Source organism: Fringilla coelebs (genome assembly GCF_963513975.1).
Source record: "Fringilla coelebs genome assembly, chromosome: 1".
NCBI lineage: Eukaryota > Metazoa > Chordata > Aves > Passeriformes > Fringillidae > Fringilla > Fringilla coelebs.
In genome coordinates, this window is record NC_140028.1 from 48,070,290 (window position 1) to 48,095,368 (window position 25,079).

At 39.4% G+C, this 25,079-nt stretch overlaps 1 protein-coding gene across 4 annotated transcripts in view; it reads left to right on the forward strand.

Annotated features, from left to right (window-relative positions):
• The window catches only part of TMEM241 (transmembrane protein 241), a 55,023-nt gene that overhangs the window by 8,692 nt on the left and 21,252 nt on the right, over nucleotides 1-25,079 (forward strand). For 2 of the 4 annotated variants that reach the window (XM_084226671.1, XM_084226669.1), the window contains exons 4-13: nucleotides 624-705; nucleotides 3,905-3,982; nucleotides 5,351-5,376; nucleotides 7,068-7,119; nucleotides 7,857-7,905; nucleotides 9,890-9,935; nucleotides 10,892-10,927; nucleotides 17,135-17,169; nucleotides 18,398-18,467; nucleotides 21,821-21,914. In XM_084226671.1, coding sequence (XP_084082797.1) covers nucleotides 624-705; nucleotides 3,905-3,982; nucleotides 5,351-5,376; nucleotides 7,068-7,119; nucleotides 7,857-7,905; nucleotides 9,890-9,935; nucleotides 10,892-10,927; nucleotides 17,135-17,169; nucleotides 18,398-18,467; nucleotides 21,821-21,914 — 568 coding nt within the window. The remainder of the gene's footprint in view (nucleotides 1-623; nucleotides 706-3,904; nucleotides 3,983-5,350; nucleotides 5,377-7,067; nucleotides 7,120-7,856; nucleotides 7,906-9,889; nucleotides 9,936-10,891; nucleotides 10,928-17,134; nucleotides 17,170-18,397; nucleotides 18,468-21,820; nucleotides 21,915-25,079) is intronic. The other 2 variants (XM_084226672.1, XM_084226670.1) reach the window with 1 other exon arrangement.

Sequence of the window (25,079 nt, forward strand, 5' to 3'; positions counted from 1 at the left end):
ATGAATCAGATCAATCTGATGACTTCATTCCTCCATTAGTTGTCAAACTGCCTCTAGGAGTTTGGCTTAGTCAAAGGAATATGATTAGGAAATCTCAAGAGATAGGCTTCCACAGAGACAATCTGATCTTTAGGAAGAATCTCATTGTAAATCTGGCTGAGAAATAAATGTGTGGGTGGCCCAGTGTATTTGTAGATAGTGAAAATGTGTGCTGTCTGTGCAAGTGAGCCATTTTATGCCTTCCTTTGTCAGGTTTCGTTCCTTTCACAGAACATCAAGGAAATTAGTTGAAATGTCTTTCCTTTAATACCAATGGCAGTAATTTCTAAGGGAGGAAACAAACAAAAAACCAATAGATTTTGGAGGGAGAGGAGCCAGGGAAAGAGTAAAACAAAGAAAATATATCTGCAGTTAGTTCCTCTCTTGGATTAGACAAAATGAATAATTTCTAATTTGGACTCCTTAGGAAATGGGAGGAATACTGAGCAATCTGTTACTGACTTTAACATGCACATGTTTGAAATTAATGTACATATATACACATTATTACATTCCTTGCAAGCAACTGTTGCTCTCTGTAAACAGAATGTGGCAAAATAATAGGATTTTAATTGCTTTCACAGGTCTGAAATCCTGTCATGGCTTCCTGCATCAGTACTTTTTGTGGGCATTATTTATGCTGGCTCCAGGGCACTGTCTAGATTGGTAAGAAACAAACCAGTAGAAGTCAGCTCTTTATTACCACTACTTTGTAAACAAAGACCATTCCCTTCATACATGGTGTTTAATGCTGTTCCTGGGTTGAGGGAGAAGGAGGGAGGAGGACTTTAAATAATAGATCCGTTGTTAGTGGAGCTAATGCAGTGGTCCATCCTGCTAAGCATCAAAAAGCATCTCTGTGACAGTCTGAAGGACTCAGCATCTCTACAGAGCACTCAGTGTTTTACTGAACAGATCCCCAGTGGTCACAATTGTACAGGTAGGGAAGAAGCTGAAGAAATCAGTAGCTGTAACTACTGATGGAATGGGTTTGTGGGATCTGTGGGAAATCCTTCCAGGAAACTGATGAAGACTATTTCAATGAGAAGGTTTTGATTTTTTGCAGGATTTGAAAAAATAAATAGAAAGTTGGAAAGAGATTATGGGAAGGGCTAGATTACTCAATTTTAGGATTCATTTGCATCACAGTAATTTACCAAATGTTTACAGAATGTCAAATCTCCTTTCATGAAACTTGAATGCTTTATGCTTGAATTATATAGTCTTCCCTAAAAAAAGTAAAATAAATTGGTGGCATTTATTTTTTAAAAATAACAATATTTTGCTGCTGTTGTGCAGTCTGCCAGCTCAGATCCTGCACTAGTTCCCTTCTGCATTTTGTCAATGCATCTTAATGTGGCTCCAGAGCCAGCTTGCCCCTGTCACCTCCTCAGCCCTAAGCAGGATCAAAAGGGACTTTGTTTACCAGATTCTGATGGTAGCGATCCCTTGAAAATCCCAGTGGAGAGATAGAGCAGAAAAGAACAGGAGGTCTCTGTCCTTGTAAGCAAGGTTGGGGTCCTTATCTTGGACACAAATAATCTTGGGAAGGCATGTGCTCAGAAGCCCCATGCTCCCAGATCTGTTCTCTCTCAGTGTGATTGCATTTGCTTCCTCTTGCTTCCTTGTCAAAGGAAGTTCCACTTGCCTTCTTTAGTGTAAGGTAAGCAAAGTCCCATAAGGAAAGCCCTGTCTGGAAGCACCAATGAAGCCTTGGCAGCAGCCTCTTTTGTCCTTGCTCACCTGGGTGGTGGAGAAGTTAAGAATCACATTCTCTCTGTTATTTCTTCTTACTTCCTGGTCATCCTGCAAGTTACTGTATTTACCTCCTGTTCCTGCTCTGGTCATTCATGAGTGAAGCGCACTGGAGTGGCAGAAGGGCTGTGAAGGGTTTTTATTTGTATCCCAAACCTTTCTTAAGGAGCATCTCACATTTCTTAATGGCTTTTGTTGTACATGAATGGGGATTTAGAGATCTAATTCTGTGGCCATTTTACAAGGCAAGACAAAATGAAAAGCAGTCTTAGGCCATAATTATTATTGTAGTGGGGGTAAATTCAATCCTATGTAGAAGCTTTACTTACAATAACTTTGTCTACAACAATTTTATGACACACTGAAAATGAAAGTAGACTCTCCCAAACTCATAGCTGAATTGGCTCATCTCAACAGCATATTTTAATTAAGTGGGTTTATTTCTAAAGCAGAAATTATGTGTACTTTTATTATCAAATCCAAGGGGACCCACTTTCAAACACTCCTGTATACTGGCAAAGCTACAACTTTAATCTGTTTGTGCCTCTTCCTAGAGGTGCTGGCAATCTCCCCAGACCAAGGATTCAGGGCTACAGCTGGAGGAGGACTGCTTAGCTCTGGACTGTGATGATTTAAAAAAGTATGCAGAGCCATGAGAGGGGATTTGTTCAGATTGTATTCACCCTGCCTGCCTAACCAGTAAACCTTTCTTTTTGTAAGCATTAAGCCCACTCACAAATTTAAGAAATACTTGCATCAGAGTCAATACACATATGGAGAAGGTTAAGTGGGCTAGGCAAGCTGGAGCCATTGTTGGCTTCAAAACACATTTGGAAGAGCCAAAAGCAGAAGGGAGGAAAGAAAAGCCCAACAAATTGGCTTTCACAAAGGGAAGAATGTAAATTCTGCTGTCAACTTTCCTTGTTTATGGGTATTTCTTGTATATGGGTATTTCCTATCACTGTGTCAGGCTCAGAGTACTTTTATACTTCTGGGTTTCTGTTCTCAGTTATCCAGCAACAGGGTTGAGAATTGGTTTTCAGTACCAGTGAAGCTGGGTCCAACAACTTCATGCCAGTTGTGTTTGTGTGATTTCCATTCTTATTTTGGGGCAACTGTTGTGACTATGGACCCAACCCAGTTGTCATTATGACTTAAAATGTTTAATCAGCAATGTTTATCTGGCTTCTTTTCTCTAACATGTAAAGAAAAGAAAATCACAGAAAATATGCAAAGTCATATTTGAGAGATAATTGCTGCTTATATCACCTGGTACTTGAAAGTTTGGACATTACTGATAAATTAATCCATTCTCCTGCTACTGTGATTTAAATACCATATATGAGTGGGGAAATACTGCTTCCTAAAATGGCTTAGTCTTTAGATTATCTTAATCAGAGTAGAGAATTGCTTCTGTTTCAGCTGTCTGAGAGACCATGGATCTGATTTGGAGGAAGTATTATGAACCACTAATTCTGGTTGGGTTTGCCTGGGGCAATGGGTGTTTGATTCATTATTGTTATCATTGGGGTTTGTTTCTTAATGATTTCATGTTGGGATGGTGTCCAGATACCTCAGTGGGTATAATTTCAACATCATTGTGTATGAACTGTTGCATTTCTATCCTAGTTTTGGGCATCTCTTCCTAGCAGTAACTGAAAGCAATCACCTAAAATTGTCTTGCCCACAAATCTGTTGCTAGGAGTCACACTGTATTCTTAGTACCAGCAGACAGAGATGGGACAACAAATGAGAACTGTTTGCTGTGGAGGCTGAAGATCCTGGACCAGAGAGGGAAAATTAGAGGCCAAAACCTGGTGGAAATCTCACTGGGGCAGCTGGGTACAAACAAAGTTACTGAGCACTCAGCAGTGGGAGACACAGCAAGCAGGTCTACAGAAGGGTGTGCATTTAAAGATGCCTGTGCCCTTGTGCTAGTGATTGGAATGGGTTAAGTCTCTTTTAGGTGATGTGGCATGTGTTTACAGCTTCAAAAACAAAACCCCAAACCACAGACATGTGGGACAGCTGTTTCTAGGAGGAGTGCCCCTTCCTATGTGTGTGACTGCTCTGGGTTGATTTGAACATTTTTGTTCTCTCCCCATGGCAGCCAATCCCGGTGTTTCTCACTGTGCACAACGCAGCAGAAGTCATAACCTGTGGGTTCCAGAAGTTTGTGCAGAAAGAGGTAATTGATCTATTAGTCTGTGATAGAACTGCCCCAGAACAAGATACCTAATTTTTCTTAATACAGGAATTAGTGCCATGTACTTTTCTGGACTCTCTGTAATAGCAATTCATTAATGAGATCTGAGAGAGCTTTTTGCTGTTGACAAGTATCTATGATGATGTTTCCTTTCTCTTTATTTGATGAAATACTGCAAATCTATATCACCAGTCTCATCTGCATTTTTAAGACTGGCTTGGCCCTGCTTATCTTTTGCTTTTGAAAATTAATATTCCCTCTCTCTCATGCCCCACATAAAAATCTCATTGTTTGAGCTGAGAGGAATGAGGACTATACCCTTAGATCTAATCAGTAAAATAGATCTTGTGTATTGTATAATTACAGATAGGTCACATCTCCATAAAAAATGCAGGAGGAATGGTGCATTTTTGAATTTGTTTTGAATGTTTGAGATTTTGCCCCTATGAAAGTCGGGAGAATAAAATTACTCTTGTACCCTTTTGCAAGAACTGGGGTTTTTTTTCTTTTTCTTACAAACTGCATTCAGAGCCTTTTTTTTAGGCTTTTTTTGAAATGTTTTTCTTGCTGACTACAGAGTTGTTGTGTGAGCTAACACTGGGAAATCATTCATCACAAAGTTGTTTCTACAGTGGCCTCTGGCTTGCTGTGAAAGGCATCTTCCATTCATTATAACTGTTTTCTGTATAGAAGACAGATAAATGGGTGTTTACTTCATCTAACAAACAGAAGAGATCACTAAGGTTATGGCTGAGGGACATAGCAGTGTGTACCATGGCATGTCCCTGTGTCATTGTCCTCTGATTAGTGTCTCTGGCAAAGTGTTTCATATTTTCTTTCTATGTCACAAGCTTATGACTCCTCTCTTTAAAAACAAAAGCACTACAGATAGGGATAATGCAAATAGAGGCCTAACAGAAAGCTCTTCAGGAATAATTTCATGTCAAAATATTGGGAAAATTTAATGAGTTTAACTCAAGATTGGTTTGTATGAGGTAGTACCTAATTAGAAAAACTCAATATTTGAGTGCACATATTACACAGTTTTGGTACAATTCCAGTTTGAGGAGTGGGTATAAAGTTCATGTCTGGTTTTAAGTTTACTTGCTAGTAAGTAATCTGAAAATATAAATCAAGGTAAAATAGGCTGATCCATAATCCTGATTCTTCTTTATCAAATTAAATTTGCTAAGCAGTGCTCAAATTTTGAATACTGTTCATTGCAGTTTTAATGTGTATGATGCAGTAAGGTCAGCTGTCATCTCTTTCCAGTTTTCGGAAGGAGAAAACACTGTTTTACCATTTTTAGAATTAAATTTTAATGTTTTAATCATACTTTCTTTTTTACAGCAGACCTCTCATCTGAAAGTCTGTAGGTAAGCTTTTAAAACTACTCAGATTCAGATTCAGACTTGTTTTGGCTCCAGCTTCTGTATTTGCTTCAGATAATGGCACACCAAAACAATGAAGAATGTAAAGCACATTCCTGTGGGCAGTGAGCCCAAGTTGCAACATAGGAGTAATTAAATATTTTGATTTTTTTTTAGTGATTGCTTGAATAGTTCAATATGTTTTTTCTCCTTACAAAAATGAAATGAATGATAAAACAGCCCATAACAATGCTTTTGGAAAGGCTTGGAAGATTTGAACTTCCAGTGGGTAATTGTAAACAGTAAGGGAAAGATAATTAATGTGTTAGCAAGTAGCTAAAAATTCCCTGCCTTAGAAATGAAAGGTAAATGAGATCCATTTCTGCTAGAATCATTCATAGCAAGGTGGGGTCAGTCTCTTCTGCCATGTCTCAAGTGAAAAGACAAGAGGAAGTGGCCTTTAATTGCACCAGGGGAGGTTCAGATCAGATATTAGAAAAAAAAAATCACTACAAGAGTGGTTTGGCATTGGAATAAATTGCCCAGGGAGATGGTGGAGTCACCATCTCTGGAAGTGTTCAAGATGTGGCACTTGGGGATATGGTTTAGGGTGATCGTGGTGGCACTGGCTTGACAGTTGGACAGATCATCTTGAAGGTCTCTTCCAACCTTGATGATTCTGTGATTCTGTGATATTAAGCTGCACAACTACCAACCCTTAGTGGCCCTGGTTGTTTAGGCTTCAAAAAAGAGATGGAAAGGGACAAACAGAAGTCAACCAGTTATGTTAAAATTTCAGTTCTACACCCCAACATCCCCTTGAAGAATGGATATTTGCTGTCTTCCACATCCTGTAATCTTTTAGCTGTACTTTAGAATGGATAATGTTGGGTTATTATTTAGTGTACTTAGAGGCTTTATCTTCCTAATTTCTTCCTGTTGTTTCCATTATCTGACTATGTGGCCTTGTCTTCACCACTGGATTGTTGTCAAGGATACCATTTAAAAAATAATCTTTATTCTGTCTTTTCCCGTGCCCTTAGAGAATAGGAAAATAAGCTGCAAAACCAAGTGTATGTTAATATTAATAGTGACAGTCCACAAAAATTCCACAGTGTGTTCCCTGTAGCTTAAAGAAATACTGACTCAGCCACAGGTTAAGAATTTATTTAGCTTAAGTTGGTGGACTAGGAGAGGACTTGTGCTGTCCTTAAGACATTTCCAGTATATACCAGTCAATTCCACCTTACTCTGTGCTCTGGAGTAACAGTGTCACTTGTAATGCAGTCACATCTGCTGGGATTGCTGTAACAGGCAGTTAGTCTCAATGAAAGAATTTTCTGGTAGCCATACAACCAGAAATTCGCTGATTTTGGCTTTTTGAAAAAGCCTAGAGAAGCCAGATGGCTAGTGAAGAAAAATATTTTCTACCAAAAAAAACTTGCTTATTATCACTTCTGAGGTGTTTTGAGCTGCTTCTCTTCCCATAAAACTTTGCTGTGTACATGTCATGAAGAATGCCTTATGTAAAAATTTTGGTGGCAGAAATTATTTTTTAAACACGGAATAAGAAAATTAAACAAAGTGTCAGTGTAAAATTGAGTAATTGAGTGGAATTGCCTCTACTTTGCAGGAAGTAGAAATACAGGTTGAAAGCTTTTGGTCTTGCCTTTTTTTTTTTTTTTTTTCCTCCACAGTGTGCTGTTCCTCCTGGCAGCAGCAGTGTGCCTTCCTTTGTGTGACACACAGGTGAGTTCTGCTTTGTAAAGCAGCTTGAGCTAGGCCTTGATGCTTGACATCTTGTTAGCATAGGAGGGATGCAGCTTTTTACTGGTAAGCTAGAGTAGGATTCCTGCAAGGGGATTGTAAATTTTTCCTGTTGCTATGTTGTAGTCTTGCTGGGTTTGCTGTGTTTGCATCATAGTAAAACCTCTGAGCAGTGTGGACATACAGCTCAGGTGGTGGCTGGGGAAACCACAGTTTTACTTCTTAAAAGTGCTTACAGCAAATCACTTAGGTTTGAGTTAGTTGTGTGTACTTTCAGGAATTTCCTGAGTTAGTTTTGCATTCACTGTACACTCTTTCTGTAGCTACTTGAGAAGGAAGGAGGTGCCTCCAGAGAGTGCTCCATTCAGGAAAGATCTAATCATTGGAGATTCTCTTTTGGGGCCTTAGGAAAGCTGCTTCCTTGCTTTAGATACCTCAGTTAATATCTGAAGTCAGCTGAGTCTGGAAATTGGTGTACACATCTGAAATAGAATTATCCTTGCTGAGACAAGCTGAGAGCCTGCATAATTGGCATATGCCAGGCTTCTGAGTGTGACAGGAAGAATTTCAGTCTTCCTAGTCTTCTTTAGTCATCTTCCCTTTCTTTGTAGCACAGCCCCCACTCACTGTACTTGCTTTGCAAAGCTAACTGCAGGGAAATTTCAATATGTACGTTTACATGTTCTTGCTTTTATTTATGTAGATGTTCTTTATTGCAGTTTGATCCAAACGGATATTTATGGGCTCTAATTCACTTAGTCTGTGTTGGTAAGTAATTTTCTTCTAGAAAAAGAATTAGGAAGAGTAAATGTGTTGGAGAAACCAGCTTTATTATGTACTTACTGATATTTGAGACTCTATATGTCAGAAACACTTGGAAAGAATGGAGATCAGTAAATATAAGAAAGTGCATTCTTTTTATAGCTTTTATGTTGAAAACAAAAACAGAACACACTGCATATTGCAGTCTGTTAACAGTGGATGAGAAAATGCACATACAATTTTAATCAGCCCTAAGTTTTTCTGGTTGTTTTTTGATGGCTTCCTACTGAGAGAGATTTCTTTTTGAGGGGAGAAGAATCATAAAAAAAACCCAAGCAATAATTGTGCTTGGAGCTTTGTTGCACACACAGATTTTATTTAAAAACTGTCAAAAATATACTAAAATATCATGGACTGTGGTCCCAGAGGAAGGGTGTTGAAATGTTGGAGTTTTTTAGGCAATCATATGCATTTTTAAAAAAAATTAGCAACAAGTTGCATAACCTATCAGGTTTTCTTTTGTCTTTTTTTTCAGACCAAACATTTATTTGGATAAATCGTAGTTCCCCAAAAAGCTAGAAACAGTCAGACTAGAAAATATGAAGAATACAAGAGCAGTAATATTTAATAGGAAATTTTTGGTTTTTGGAGTGTTTTGGTGGATAATAGGGGACTTGTATTTGATTCTTATCTATTCTATATACTGAGTGAGTGACTCACTCATATGTTAAGTCTTGTCTGCAGATTAGGGATGATTCCTTCTTTATTTCTTCTATTCATACTGTAAAATTTTCAGGGCAGAGGTAATATGTTTATATGTATTACTGTCTAGGAAGGTCTAGAGATCCCCATCTGAAATGTTGTTAACATACAAATAAATAGTTTTGGTGGCTTTTTGAGAAAAATCATATGGTAAATATTTGCTCAGTTATATAAATGTAAAAGCTATGGATTTTCCACTTCAAATACTTTTTTGCTATGATGAGTGATGTTCTTGCTTTCTCAAAGCCAATGAGTCTCATTTGTAAAGCAATGCTTGGTCATGGAGGTGGAAAATTGCTTAGAGAGTCTTCAGAATGCTTCATTTGTGTATTTGAAATGTGTAGGAAGTGCCAACAGAATGTTTATCCTCAAAATATAGCTGCCTTCCATTTCTCTTGGTTTTGAGAGTTGTTGATATCACTGTTGGGAGTTATTTGTGTAACTAGATTTCCTATCAACTGGAATGAAGGTGCTACGAGAGAGGGCAAAGGGATGAACTAATATACTGCATAGTAAATCAAGAGAGAGCATTACAGAAAGGAGGAGTGTTCTACCCTTCAACTTGTGCAATGGAGGCAGGATTGAGGATATCTATTTCATAGTGTTCTATTGGCTTGACTTTTCATATTCTGGTTTTCTCTGTGAATCAAAAAAATTGCCCCAAAGAAAGGATATGAGAAAACAGAGCCTGAAGCTGTGTCATTTCTTCCATGAGTGCTCAAATCTTTACCCAGGACAGAAATGGAAGCTAACAAGAGGTAGATGGGTGGGTCAAGAATGTAATGTCTGGAGGCACTAGAGCTGAGAGAACTTTAAATAGGAAAGATGGCTCAGACCCGACAGCTCTATATCACACATATCATAGAACTTACCTCCAAAATTGTGTGGCCTGAAGAACCCATTCTGTGACACTTTTCTGTATGTATTTGCACACAAAACCATGCATAAACACACGACCTCTCCTTTGTTGTTGCTGTGAGCTAGAAGATGTCCTCAGAAGGACTAGCAGAACCATGAAGCGTGACTGTGCTCAGAGTTGATAGCACTTTGAAAACCATCAATTTGAAGCAATAGGTTCATTTTATTCATGGTTTAGGAATCCTTTGTATTGTGTTGCTAAACTGTAATTCAGAGGGGTTCCATGTCTGCCAGTACCACGGCCAAACAAGCTGTTGGTTGTCAGAATGATCGCACAATATGGCAATTACACATGTCATTTCAATTACAGGGGCTTACAAAGTATTTCACAAGTTGTGGAAACCTGGATCTTTAAGGTAATGTGTTTTCCTATTCTTTCATAAAGAGAGATGACTGTGATATAGGGAGCTCTGCATGATCAGCAGGAGTTGGGCCACTCCTGGTTAATCATTAATGACTTCTCTTGCAAGACGAGCCTTATTTATTGTTGGTAGCAACAGCATGTGGTTATGATAGTTATACTGCTAACTGGAACATTGAATTAGTTTTATTAACAGTGTATTATCCAAGGGTGATGACTCAGCCCTGGAAAAAGAACCCCTAATTACTGGCATAGGTGTTAAGACGAAATATTAGTCTGTGTTCATGTGGAAAGCTACATGGTTGGAATCTGCCAGTATCTGCCTTTGTGACACAGTCTCAAAAGTGTTTGGCAGCTGGTGGCTTACCACAGGATAGGAATGGCTCAGTACCTTAAACACCTTGGAACCTTGCACTAATCCCATGTGCATGTTAGAACTGCAACCACACAATAGTAGTCTTGGAATCAGGTGGTATTGCATGTTCACAGTGTCTGTAATGTGCAGTTTTCTTTATGCATGGAGATGGGTATGTTGACACTGCATATGATGTATCATATACATGCATGGATAAGCTTATTTATTTCAAAATGATTTTCCACCTCTGGTTAAAGGATCTAAATTTTAATCAGTCTCACTTTATCGTCACTTTAAATGAAACTCCTACTCACAATAACAACAGAAATAATGTGTGTTATCCTGTGTAAATGAATATGTTAGTTAATTGGTAGATAATTGACTGTGTTGATAAAATTATTACTATATTATCTTTATAATGTATATAATTATAATATAATGTATTACCTAATATTAACCTTATTATATATAATATAAATTAACATAATGTAACATTACAGTATTACTGTATATTACTGTTTGATATACTGATCTGTTATACCAAATGAAGTGCATTGCTAAAAAAACCACCTTTTTTTCTTTGCCTTCTCTCCCAGTGATCTGGACCAACAGTACATCAACTATGTATTCAGGTAAAATGAATAAGTCTGATACACCAGAGCTGTTTTATGCAGTATATGTTTTCATTTTCAGCCTTGGTTTGTTGAAGAAACTCATAGCTACCACTACTTAAATGCATTTATTTAGCAGGACATTTGCTGAAAGAACAGTGCTAAGCTGACTGGCTTAGCAGCTGAATTTTTTTGGCTCCAGTTGTAGATGGACATGCCAATATACACCTGAGGAGGTAACAAAGTGTTAATTATGAATTTTGAAATGACCACATGCACAAGTGATCTATTACTTCCAGAAATAATATTTACAGAGTAACTCCCTGGCAATACCCCACTTCAGAAAATAAAACTTGTACAAAATTGCCAGAAGAGGAGGTAGTGATTACAAAAGTACTGTGTGCAAAGTAACGAGCAGTAACTGATTGTTCAGTGCCATTAGTGGGATTGAGTAATTCTGACTTTCAGTTGTTTTTCTGATTTGGAGATAGAAGAGTGGCTTGTTATTTTGTAGCTAGTGAAAGAGTCTGAGTCACTGACCAGATTCCCCTGCTTTCTTAAATCCACTCCTTTCTTCAAAGAGCCACGAACCAGGACATTCAGTGTACATGGCTTCTGTTAGGTTTTTGTGAGGCTTTATTTCAAGTAAGGCATCTTCTTCAAGTAAGGCATTTTCTTCTGTCTAAAATCACATCTAATATATGTTGGCCTCTTTTCTTGTGTTCATACCTAAGGTCATTTGGGAATACAAAGTATGAATAATAAATTCAAAGAAATTCCTTCTGTGGTCAGAAGGAGTGAAAGAGGGAGCAGAAGTTGGGCATAAGATAACAAAAGTGAAGTTGTGCTAGTCTATTTGATTAGATGGATATATGCTCTTGTCTGGTCACATGAAAGATCCTTGATAAAAGTACATCAGGGACACCAATGTACAACAGTTGCTTTCCTTCAATTCCCATTTGTCTCGTGAGCATAGTCAATATGATAACATTGTATCTCTCTCTGTCTTAGTTCAATCAAATCTCCTATTTCTGTAAATAAGTAATGCAGGCCTCTGCTTTTGCCTTTATGATTCACCAGGGCCCCATTAATGGACAATATCTGGATATCAGTTTGCTTGAAGTAGGCTCTTGTTTAAGTCAGTTGTTGTTTTCCATCTACTATGAAATGCAAAGCAAATCAATTTTACACAAAGAAGGTAGGTGTGTTTATTGGAACTTTGGAAGAATTAGTCATGGAATTTGCAAATATGCTGCCACATGCAGAAATAACCTATGAAGTCTGGAATGAGATGTAGCTACCTCTCTGTGTTGAAGGGAAATCATGAACCAAGCAGTAAAATCAATTGATTTTTGTTTGGAGGCTGCCTGACTGTCTCTCGGCTGTCATTTTAGTTGAAAATTGCATCTAGGCCTGAACCTTTAAATTCAGATTTTGGCCAAAGGTCTTAATTTTTCAGCTTTGATTGAAAAGTCAGGACTGAGCTGTTTCTCTATTAGTTTATGATCTTGGCCCTTTGAAGTCTGTGGACTTGTGTCCAGCAGAGAGCAGGAGTCCCACATTACATGAAAAGTATGATAATTTATTTGGAAGCTTTTGGAAGGGAGAAACTTCTCACTAAGGAACTGTGAGGTGCAGCAGTATATGTGTTTAAAACTATTCTTTTTACAGAAAAGAAACTAACAAACAATCCAACAATGGATTTATGCAAATTGGAAGATGGCTATTTTCAGCATCTGTTTAAGAGCAAAAATTTGTTATCAAAGCTTCTGAAGTTTTTCCCCAAGAAGAGGCTTAAAGGTCAGCGTAGCTCACAAGATGATGGTGCAAAGCAACTTGCTGGAAAGCAGGTGGCCTAAGGGAGGTGGCAAACTGGATGCTGATTTGTTTGGTTTGGGTCTGTGTATATCTGTATGTCTATGTGTCTATATGGGTATACATTTCTGTGTGTTAGAGAAGTTCACAATCCATAGCATTTGGATCTCCTCTTGCCAAGGGAAAACAAGCAGTACCATGGACAATGGGATAAGTGACATCTGAATTCTTTTTGAGTTTTGTCTTGTCAAAATAGCTAATGATGTTTGAAAGGGTGTAAAGTTTGGCAGAAATTCTCTCCTCGTCTGCAACCTCCATGACATGTCTCCTCCAGTGTCTGGGGCTGGAATCCTGCTGCAGGAGGCAGGGGCAGGGTTTGCCTCTGTGTGAGACCCCTGCACATGTAGTTATCTCGGAGACCACTGCCACTTCTCAAATCTGGATGAAGCTGTTCAGCATGTTTGAGAGCTGTGTGGAGCTGTGTACACCCAGCTTTACTGCACAAGCTTGATTTCTGTAGAAAACAATCAAAACTACTTTTAAATATCACTGAATAAAAGAATGTTCTCTGGATGAGCACTAACTCTTCACAGGCAACTCTGGGTCAGAATTACTGATTATCTCTGTCAGAGGGTGCCCAGCAGTAAATTTTGTGATTTAGGTGTTAAGGGATATGCTGCTTCCTCTTCTCAGGACTGTTCTGGCCATGACAGGATCACAGTTCCACCTCCAGGACAGGACAGTTTAATGTGTACTGGAGGTCTTGTCTATACAAGCATGATTGTATGATTCTATGATTTATGAAAGAACTTGCTAGTGTGGTATCAGTGCAACTTTCTCCTCCTAAAACTATTACCAACATGTCTTTAAAGCTCCTTATTTCTAACCCAGATCAGACATGTACCTGTATGGGCACAGCCAGACAGTGTTTAGAATCATCCAATCTTTTAGGCTGGAGAAGAACCTTAAGGTCATTGAGTGCATTAACTGAGCACTACCAAGCCCACCACTGAACCTTGTCCCTAAGCCCCACATGTCTCTTAAATACCTCTAAGGATGGTGACTCAGACCCTGGGCAACCTATTCCAATGCTTGATTCCAAAGCCTTTTAGAGAAGAAATTTTTCTTAATACATAGGAAAAATACATAGGATTATGTTCAAAGTGTTCTTTATCTTCAAAATGTTCATGTTATTATGTTCAAAGTATTTCTCAGTTCAGTATGGAAGCACAGTTGTACTCTACTGAGTGTAGGGATTGCCTGCATGAAGCAGATTAAAAGATCTGCCACAAATTACTGGATGTTAGAATATACCAGTATGTTAGAGTAAAAAAAAAAAAAATTAAAAAAAAATATATATATATATAAAAGAGAAGGCTCTGTTGGATGCTTCCAGAAATGCAACTGAAATGAGCAGTCTCCTAGCATATGCTGTCCTTACACACCATGCACTATTTCTTGTTCTGAAATCTGGAACTGTTTGGAAGAAAAGAACACCCTAAGTAAATGTATATGAATGGGAACTTTCCAGAATCAAACAGATCTGAAGAAATATTTGCTGATGTTGAAAGTCTGGCGTTCCTCTCACTTCATCACTTCCAACATGATTATTCAATGGCTTTTGAAAAGGGAGCCAGGCCAGGAACAAGTGTAGGAGGGAAAGCAGAGCTGTGCTATGCAGAGAAGGGAGGGGTAATGTTGCTTCTCAGTGCTCAGCCCCATCCAGTTCATCTCCCTCCCTTGTGTTTAAGCATCTGGGGCAGTGAGGAAGAGAAGAGAGTCAATGTTCTTCCAAGATCCTGCCTCTAATCCTCCAATCCTTTTGATCCCACCCCCTTTCTTCAGCTGCAGTATTGTATTTCTCTGTACTCTGACTTCTGCATTAGTGTTCTACTTCCTAGTGGTTCATAATCTTACATTTTCTTTTATTCCTTTCTGCTCCCCCATTTTTAATCAAAGGGGGAGCCACATTTCTCCCCCTTAGCTGGTGAGGGGTAGCATGAGAGGAGGAGTAGTAATGCCTGCCTGGCATGTTGAGGGAGACATAAATGTCCTAGAAGCAGGTTGTAGCTCCTCTTGGGCTTTCTCCTATGCTGAGGCAGGTAGAGATATTTTACTTCTTGTTAAGAACCCGCAAGAAAGTTTCAGTGCATCCCAATACCTGTCTCTGTCTGAAACTTGTTCACAAAGGTATGCCTAGATGACCTGGCAGACATGGGTGAGGCAAAAACAGATACAGGAGAATTTCAAATTCTCAAATTCAAATTTCAGATGGTGAATAAATGGCAAAGTTATGAGGTAAAGGCTCTACTCTACGCAGCAAAACTACATCTGGCTTCTGGAAGAGCTGCTAATCTGTCACTTTTGTGAATTAAAAATGCTGCAGTAGATTTACTGCAATAGGGGAGAGCAGCTTTGCAGGCACAAATTGCTTTTCTTGCTGACAAAACCTCTTTTTTCCAGAAAGGAAACCACCCAGCCATCAGTATTTAGTACAGGGGGGAAAAAAAAGAGGAGCAGAGAAATCTGGCACATGGAATTTGTTTTTGCTGCAGCCTCATATCCATCCAGGCTATCCTGCTAGAAACCTCTGAATCCCTAATCTGGTTTTACAGCATCATCGTGTCTTTTTCACAGATGCTTCATTCAGAGCAGGGCTACAGAGCAGCTGTAATGCCATCTAATCCATTTGCCTTAACCTGCCCTGCACTTCACAATGAAGGTTTTGTTTTCTCCTGTTGTTTTGTTTGGACCAAAACCTGGGATGTCTGTTAGGGTTATCAGTTCCTCTTGGTTGTAGAAGGAAGTTTCTCTCTGACTATTTCCCAGTCTCAGTGGGTTTTTGTTTAAAATGTAATAATTCAAAAAACAAGTGGAGAAACATGGTTTAGCCCTATTTCTCATCACTGTTGATACAGTTTCACTTTCCCAGTCAGTCTCCTATTTTCTCTGTTATTCAGTCAAAAGCAGTAGACCTTTGCTTCCTTTTCTCTCTTTACCAGGAAACCGAGGAACTGGGCCTGTTTATTGTGAATGACTCTTGGCATTCCTATACAGGGAGAGCATCCATGTGTAGGGAGGAGGGATAGGGCAAATTACCTATTGTAACTGATCTGCTTTGCCTTGTTTAATACCTTTGTGGCAGTAACATATTTTAAAGACCTATATAAATATTGAGAATGTGAACAAACAGCACCATCTGATGCCTTTCAAAGAATTATAAAGTTTGAAGTCTAAAATACCTGCCTGTCTGTCCCTCATAAACCCATTCCTCCTTCAGCCTATTGTGTTCCACAGCTGATTTCACAGCTTCCCCCCAGAGCTTCCTTGGCCATGGGATTTCCATGCTCTTTGCAGTTCCTTTTGCTGCAGGTGATTCTGTGACTGATGCTGGGGTCCACCAAAGCTTGCCAAAGGCAGGTCACCAAGCATGGAAGCTTGGTCATGTAGAGACCTGAGACCAGCTGTGAGTGAACAGGTTTGGAAATGTGTTAACACTGGAAAAGGGAGTTGGCCTGGAATGCTTGAGCATTCATAACATCAATGAATGTCTTTTTACCTCTCTAAGTGCAGTGCTTGATGCTTACCAAGAAACAAACTGTCGAGATACTATTTTCCTCTTCACTTGTCCTTAGAGTTTGTCATGGATGTATGTTGTTGGTAACTGGAAGAAGCTGTAGCTCTACAGACATGCATGCTTATCCCATCTCACAGCACCCCAGAATGTTTTTGTAGCCCTCTAACCTTAGAAGCAATTTGGAGTGAAAATTGTGCAAAAAAAAAAAAAAAAAAAGAAGAGAAATTTACAAGAAGAATCAGTAACACTAAAAAGGCTCTGTACAACCTATACTGCAAATTCAAAAGGGTGAGGTCTTTGTAAGACCTCAGAAAACCTAAGTGATAATAGTTCCGATAAAGAACTGGTCACAACTGGTTTTCGTGTTCACTTGTATCTGGAAAGTGTGAATAATTCAGGCTGGTACTTGGTTTTATTTTCATGTGTTTTTAAACTTGTCTACATGCAATATTCAGCATAATATGGAACAACAACCACACATTGCAACTTTGGTGGTTAAAAAATGGGACAGCAGGAAAAACTTCTTTGCTGGGTGGGTAGAATGGCCCTGGGAAAGTTACCCAGAAAGGTGTGGAATCTCTATGCTGGTAGGTTTTTGAGACATGCCTTTTTAAGACAGAACCAGAGGGCATCATCAAATATTTGTGATAATCCTGCTTCGGGTCAGAAATTGTCCAATCAACTTGTGTTTTCTTTTAATTGGTATTTGTGTCTCAGTTATTGTACTTAACTGGAATAAGTTTCACTATGGATAAACAAACACAAAGCTGTCAATTTATAGTCTTCAGCCCATGTCATAAATTCTGTAGTATCCAATTAATTTTTTTTTTTTTTAGTGTAGTGCTGTTGGCCTCTGCATCCCATCCAGCAGGTAAAGTGAACTGAATTCTTCCTTTCTTAAGTTTCCCTATTGCTTTGGCTTTCCGTGCATGTTTTGAGCGACCAAGCCCTTAGGATTTTAGCCCTGAATATGACCAATAATATGTTATCATGTAGGAAGAGAAGGGTATATGACTTGCATGATATTTCCCAGTACCATTCTTAGCTGTCCCATGCAAACAAGCAGTATGGGACTGACAACAAAGAACAGTTTTTGAGGGGGTGCATGGAAAAGAACAAGGATTCCCTAAGCCAACATGTCCTCTTCAGAGCAGTGTCCCCGCAGTCCATATAGAACTGAGTTTCCTTCTCTGCATTGTCCCCAGTGCTATGCAGAGTTTCTGTTTTGTTGCCTTCATAAAAAGGACCCCATTGTTTGGGCCCATAGCAGGATTTGAAGTAGCAGCAAATCAGGTGGTAAAAACTGAGAAATTTTATGCTGGCTAATATTCCTACCTTCTGGTGTGTTCATAATTAGGAGGGTAAAGGTGATCACCTGTTGCTTACATTTGTTCAGCCAGAAAAACAAAGAAGGAAGCATTTAAAGAAACATAAATCATCCCTTTTTCCTGGTGGTGCAGATTGTGTATATAGGAAACCCTAACCAGGACAGACATACATGTAAAAGTGAAACAGTTCTGCGTTTCAAAAAGTGAAAGATGGAGCTTCATGCAAATCTGTAGATCCTGAAGGCCAGAGAACTCCTGTAATTGCCACCAAGAGCACCCAAGCCCATGTTCCTGGAAATGCAAGTACTCAAGAGCTCTACTTAGACCTAGGAGAACTCTTTAAACCTCTCAACATGCTCTGTGTTACGGAGTTCAAATGCCAGAGGGGGAAGCAACTACCATATGTCTGTGTTTCCTGTTGTTTCTGTAGGAGCTATCACATGCTGCACAATAAAAGAAGTGGATATGTTACATGTCTGTCCACTGGCAACTTTTGATTAAACAGGACCTTCTGAATACTGGAAAAGAATAAATACTCTTAGGTATCCCTTTTCCCTTTTTCGACCAAAGGCAAGAACTGGCTAGAAGCAAGGTCAGAGAGAAATCATTAAACACGCCAGAAATGTGGAAAGCATCATAAATGAAAAGCCAGCCAGCTGTAAAGGCTCAAAGGAATGTTAAACTACTAATGTTCATGTAATTGCTGTTGCATTGCTTGTAACAGTGGGTAATTTTTTTCCCACCTACTGAGTGTATTGCTTTGTCCCTCAGGTGATCTCTTCAGTGCCTTGGATTTTCCATTCCTGTACTTCTACAGGTTTCATAGCAGCTGTTGTGCCAGGTAACCTCTCTGTATAAAAGGTCATGTAAATGTTTTCAAAATAAGAGGTTCAATTGACTTCCAGCCTAGACTCTCAGTTAAAAACTTTGTAGCCTTACTTATACTAGTTTCTGCTGTCATAAGCCAGTAGAATTACAAAGAATAAATCTTTGCATGTCTATGGAGATGCATTTGATGGCCTGAGATTCAAATGTGCTGAAAGTATGTGTATCCTTGAGTAAATGCATTCTGATCAGGAGAGTTCTCAGTCACAAGTAAAATAATGTTTACCCAATGTAGCAAAACTTTGATACATAGCATCTCTCAAATGCTTCTGAAGTCAGATTAACCCAAACTTCCTGTTTGCAGCAATTACTAAGTATTAGTCTTCAGCAGTATATGTGTATGCATGGATTTATTTGCCTGTGCATCTTGTGATTTTGCAGAATGCTGTCTTAGGTAAAAAGGAAAAGCTTTAACAAGCATTCCATTGTTTTCAGTAGCAAAAGTTCACTGCATATTGGCATAATTCTCACAGGACAACATAAATATGTTACCCATAGATTTTAATTAAAAAAAAAATTCCTGTCTTTCCCCCCCCCCCCAGTCTTTTACCAAATTAAAGTGTTTTTTTAAGAGGAGGGAAAAGATATTTTCATTCCAACTAATGGCAAAAATATTTTTTGAAATGCATTTTCTGGCATGTGTCTGGATTTTCTGTTGAAAGGGTATATTGAGAATGACTGTTAAATAATTTCCAATGTATATAGGTTTTTGTTATGTTTTTCCAGATGTGGTCTATTCACACTACAAGTAGCTTGCAATTAGGTGTTCTGTAGGTAGGTGAAATCTCTATTTCTTGAAGGTGAGGTCTAACTGCAGGCTTGTCTTGGTTTGGAAAGACAGGAGTCTGCTAAGGAAGGTAGGAGCCTCCCCTGACATGGAGAATGCAAACCCTCCCCACCCCTCCGAATTGCTATAAATTTTAAATTAAGGGGCTCTCAGGCAAAAAATATGGGAGCAGGAAATAACAGTTCTTTAATAGGGAAGAAAAATAAAAGGATAAAATAAACAATGCAATACACTAGAACAACACTGACAGAGTCAAATTCAACCTGACACCCTGTTGGTCAGGGTGTTGGTAGCAGTCCAATTGGAAATGTGGCTGCAGTCCTGAAGTGCCAGGTGTGGTTCTGTTGGAGCAGGGGGTCTTGTAGAAAATGGGGTAGTCTTCCTCTGCAGATCCAGTGGAAGAAGAGGCAGCTGCTGTTCCTCTGGGGAATCCAGTGGAGAAGTTGTGCTGGTGTTTCAGAACCTCAAGATTATATTTGGGTAGCAATGCTTGGCTCCTCCCTCTGGCCGGAGAATCTCACAATGGGATGTTACAGTTCTTATCAGTCATGCAGTGACATTCAATAGCCTCTTATCAGCAGATTAACCCTCCCTAGGGAGGAGTGATTATGATCACTCAGAGAGAAAGAGATAAGGAAAATTGCCCACTTGACAAAAGACAACTGCCATACAGATGGTAATACAATACTTCTTGCCTTGCAATCTGGAACAAGACTCTAATAGATATCAGTCTAGCCCACATATTCTTCTCATTCACTTTATTTACCTCTGTGGTAGCTTCCCACTTCTGTTTCCATTGGCCCACCTTCAGTACATGTGTAGTAGATAGCACTCTACACTACAGGAAGGGGAAAAGAATGGTTAGATGAAGAAACAAACATCTCAGTTGCTCTCCTACCTTTTATAATCGAGTGTCTTTGTAAATATGTGGGATTTGGAGGAAAGCCTATGCAATGTAAGGTAAGGGCAATTCATGCAGCTAAATCAACTGCCTCTGAAAAAATGTCTGAAACATCAGCAGTAAGGTGGAAAGTGCTCAATTTATTTAATGAAATAAATTTCTGTTAATTGGGGCATCAATAGTTTAAGTATTATAATTTGCTGTTTCACTTTTTTATCTCTTGACCTGCACTAAATATCTTCAAATCTTCATGACTGAAAGCCCTTCACAGCAGGGCAGAAGATCTGAAATAAGCTACTGGACTCTTAAAAGTATGGGCAATGTTGGTTCATTGAACTCATTAATTTCTCAGAGTGGAATGCTCTACTGCTCAGCACTCAATCCTCTGTAACAAGTTACTGAGTTTAGGCCTATCTTTTTTCATCAAAGCAGCATCTGCTTCAGACTTCACACACATCCCAAAGGATCTTGTGTTATGGCTCAATGCAGAAATTCCCAATGCCTTCTACTCCTGGGAAGTGATCTTACCCTGCTCTTTGGTGCCTGTATGGACATGCAGCTAAGCTGGAACTTGGCCACTTGTGTTGCACAGGGAACAACACTGGTATACTGGAGCCCAGCACAGAACTTCTGACCTCAGGAGCCACCCTTTTCCACCCTTCCTGCTGCTGTAGAGAGGGGACCAACTGCATGGCACCTCTATCCAGAACAGCATGCCCCTAAAACAGAATACCAAGGCACTTTTTGCTTCACCACCTGTGTGCTGTGTTGGTCCTATCTCCTTTCCCATGCAGCTTCCCACAGCACTTTGTAATCTCTTATGCCTCACAGTAATTTGTGCGCTACATATTTTAAAGTCCCTTTCTGTTCCCTGCTTGCTGGTATACACTGTTCCAATGGTTGACAATCAGTAGATTCTGCATATGTCACAAGTGAAATAAAATCCGCAGCCAAACCTCATGAACTCTATAAAGTCTGTTGACATGTGGAACAAAATTTCCTTAAGAGTAGTCTTGGCTACAGGAGTGCTGCGAACTGCTGTCCTATAAGACTTGAGATCAAAATTCTCTTAATTGTCAGCAGAAAACTTTGGAGAATCCTGTTCCCAGCACTACTGAGACATCTCTTTGTTATACAGTAGAGATGTATTTGACTTCCTAATTGGAATTTTGGCTTCATGAAGTTTAAACAGCTTAAAAGCTTCAGGCAGAAACTTTCCAGTGGTTATTTTTTCAGTTCAAGGCTCTGTGGAGGTTGAAGTGAGTTAGTTGCCAAATATGTGTGGTTCTTGCTGAAATTAGCATTGCTGTTATTCAGAGCCATTTCAATGCCTGAAGTTAATATTTCACCTCATGTTTTCAATAATCTCTACTTTTCTGATTATGCAAGTGCATTAGACACCAGCTATAAGAGTGTCAGACTTACTTTATTCAGATTCTATTCACTGACTGAATAAAACTCTAGGTGTACTGGACACAATGCAAGCTTCCTGTCCACCAGCTTTCATTCTCCAAACAGGATTACCACTGCAGTTCTTCATTAGGAAAACCAAGATGTCTGTAAGAGGTTGTTTAGTTGAAGTTAAGAGATTTTATTAACAAGTTTTCCCCATTCTTTGCAGTGGACTGTTGGGATTCTTTCTGATGTTGCACACAGTGAAGCTAAAAAGCAGCACAACCTCAGGGCAATATGCAGCCTGGAGTTTCCTTGCAAAGGTAAGAGAAAGACCCTCACAGGAACACAATGGATCTGTGCATCTCCCAGGAGAACTGAGGAAATTCTGCATCTCTCTAGTTTCTCTTGCTATTCCTCCTTGATGCTTCCTTGGTCCTGTTTGTGCAACCTGCGTGTAGAACTGTGGCAACAAATATCAGTTGTGTAATATCCCAGGATCATTATCTGAGATGAAATACTGTGTGTAGACTGAGCCTAATGGAACTGGGATGGTTACTGCAGCTAAGGATTTGGACTATGGCATCCCAGTAATACAAGCCTATACTTTCCTATGTGTTTTGGAGAATACTTCTTTTATGAGTGTGTGCACCAGCCATTTTGCACACAGTTGGCTGTGTGTCTTTCCCAAGCCAAGAGTTACAGCTAACTCCCTGAAGTTCAATACCAGAACTCTCACTGTTTTTGTTGCAGGAGAGAGCTGAGGATGTCATTTGCCTTGACATTAACGGGGCTTTTGATGCTATGTCCCACAATATTATTATATAAAAATTAGAGTACTACAGTCTGGATGGGCAGATAACTAGATGGATAAAAAAATGGTTGGAGGATCAGGTTCAGAAGGTAGAGGCTAATGATTCCTACTGTAACTGGTGTCCTGTGACAAGTGGAATGGCACAGGGATCTGTCCCGGGTCCTTTCCTATTTAACATTTTTATTGAAGAATGAGAAGTAAGAATGTGCACTCACATTTTCAGGGGACACCAAACTGGGAGGACCAGTCAATAACACTGGAGGATAGGGCTGCCTTACAGAGGGATCTAGACAGTCTGGAGGAATGAGCCAACAGAAATCTTAGAAAATTAATCAATGGCAAATGTGAAGCCCTGCACATGGGAAGGAAGAGTTGGTGGCAATAATAGAGCCTGAAGACTGCATAGTTGGGAAGCAACTCTGTGGAAAAGGACTTGTGATTTTGGTAGAAAGCAAGCAGGACATGGTGCAGCAGTGTGCTCTGGCAGCTAAAAAACCTCAAAGTATGCTGGGCTGTACTTATAATAGGATAGACAGAAAATTTGTGGAAGTGATCATGATCTGCTCCTTAGCACTTGTTAGTCAACATCTGGAATAGGGAGTTTTGATTCAGGCACCTTAGTACAGGGAAGATATTGATTAACTGGAATGAGCTTGGCAGAGGGTTGCCAGGAAAGTCAGGGGACTGGATCACTTACATTTTGGGGAGTGGCTGCTGGATCAAGCTTGTTCAGCCTGGAAGAGGGACATCTTTGGGAGCATCTAAGAAACAGCAGCCATCCAGTAGCTATGGAGAAATTATCCAGAAGACAGATCCAGGCTATTCACAGTGCTGTGTAGGGTTTTGTTAAGAAAACAGAGAGGTCCAGATTAGGTATGAGGGAAAATTTTTTCACCCCAAAGACAAGTCAGGCAAGGGCTGAGGTTGCCCAGGAAGTCTGTGCCGTTTCCAACTTTGAGGGTTTACAAGACCCAAATGGATAAAACCCTAAGCAACCCAGTCTGACCTCCTGAGACCCATTCCTTCTGGAATTATCCTGTGATCTGGGGTCTGGCTGTACTTGATTTAAGCTATTAACAACTCAGTTTTTAAATTATTGGTGGTGAATGCAATCAAAAGAGCTTGTCAGACTCCTTTTCCCTGCTTAGATTTTACTTTGTTTTGTCACTTTCATCTAGGTCATCTGAAAACCACAACCTTCCGATGTGGTTTGTGATCTCACCTTTCCTACTACAGTGAATGAAGGTGTTACATTATGACCCCCCCACCCCAAACCCTAGATTTGCATAATATGCTTCTTTAGAAACTGTAATCAAATGAGTCTGTTTTTTGTGGGGATAGCAAGAGCAGACTGATATGACTTGGTTTGTGCTTTGTAAGCTCTTTCCTACTGTACAAGTCACACAACGTTTCTCACTAGTTTGAATTTCTTCTAAACATTCTGAGTGTGCAGATTTTAGTACCTTAGCTTTCTTATTACTGCTTTGTGACAAAGTCTAAGATCTAAAACTTGCTCTTGAGTCTTTCATTATTGTTGTTGTTGTAGTTGTGGCTTTTTGTTTTGTTTTAGTTTGGTTTTTTTGTTTTTTGTTTAACATTCTGGGTTGGAGATTGGAATAGCTGGCACTGCTAGTAGGTGTTGTAAATGAGGGTACATGGTTTTACATGTGGTATTTATGACCTACTGGAAAAAAATGCACAAAATACTGTTGTGAAATATGTTTTAAGCAGATTTGGGTCCATCCCAGATGAAGTGGATCAGAGCCATAAAGTCTGGATTGGATCAAAGTTTTCCCAGAGTTCAAGGGTTTCTAGATTTGTGGGAGTTTGGCCATCTCTAGACATAAATGATATGAAGTTTGTTCTAGCCACTGTTGTCAATGAAATTATGTTCCTTCATAGCAACTTAAAGCTTGTCCCTGTGTCACTGGAAGAATTTAATCTCTTCTTTAGCCTTTAAAGTGCATGCTTTTTAATGCACATTGTTAATTTATCTTGCTTAGAAAGTTTTTTTAGCAGAGCAATTAGTCCTTTTCCTGCTGTAGCTTCTAACCCAGTGGTCAAATTATGTCTTATCTTGAGTTTGAAGAGGGCAATAACAATGAACACATGAGATCTGTCTGTAGCACTAATAATTTTATCAACACTAGCAGTTTCCCTAAGTCTTCCATGAGTGTTTTAAAGCTTGCTATGTGACTTATTTTGGGGTTTCTACCATACCCTTCTAAGGACGCATGAGCAGCATGGGAGACCTGTTGTTCCAAGCGCTGAAATGCGGTTGATTTGGGGTTAAAAGTCAGTGAATCCTTGAAAAGTTTGGAAGCACTATGCATCAGTTTTAGAACAGGAATCAAAGCAGAGACAGACGCAGACAGGCAGAAAGCAACAGCTGAACTGGAGCTTACCTTAAGGGTCGGGGGTGATCTACTGGCTCCCAAAAAACTCCCCCAAGGAACCTTGTATCTACAAGGAACTATAAATTTATGTACTGTGTAGTTAAGATTTGAGTTCCATCTGTCTGATCATGAATACTACTTCCTGCAGGTGTTTGAAAATGATTTAACTATGCACTGATCCAGCTCAGCATTTCCCAGGTATGAGGGCTCTGTCAGTCACATCTTAAATCGTCCTAAGTGCAGAAAAGCAGCCTTTAACTAGCGCTGTAAAAATCTGT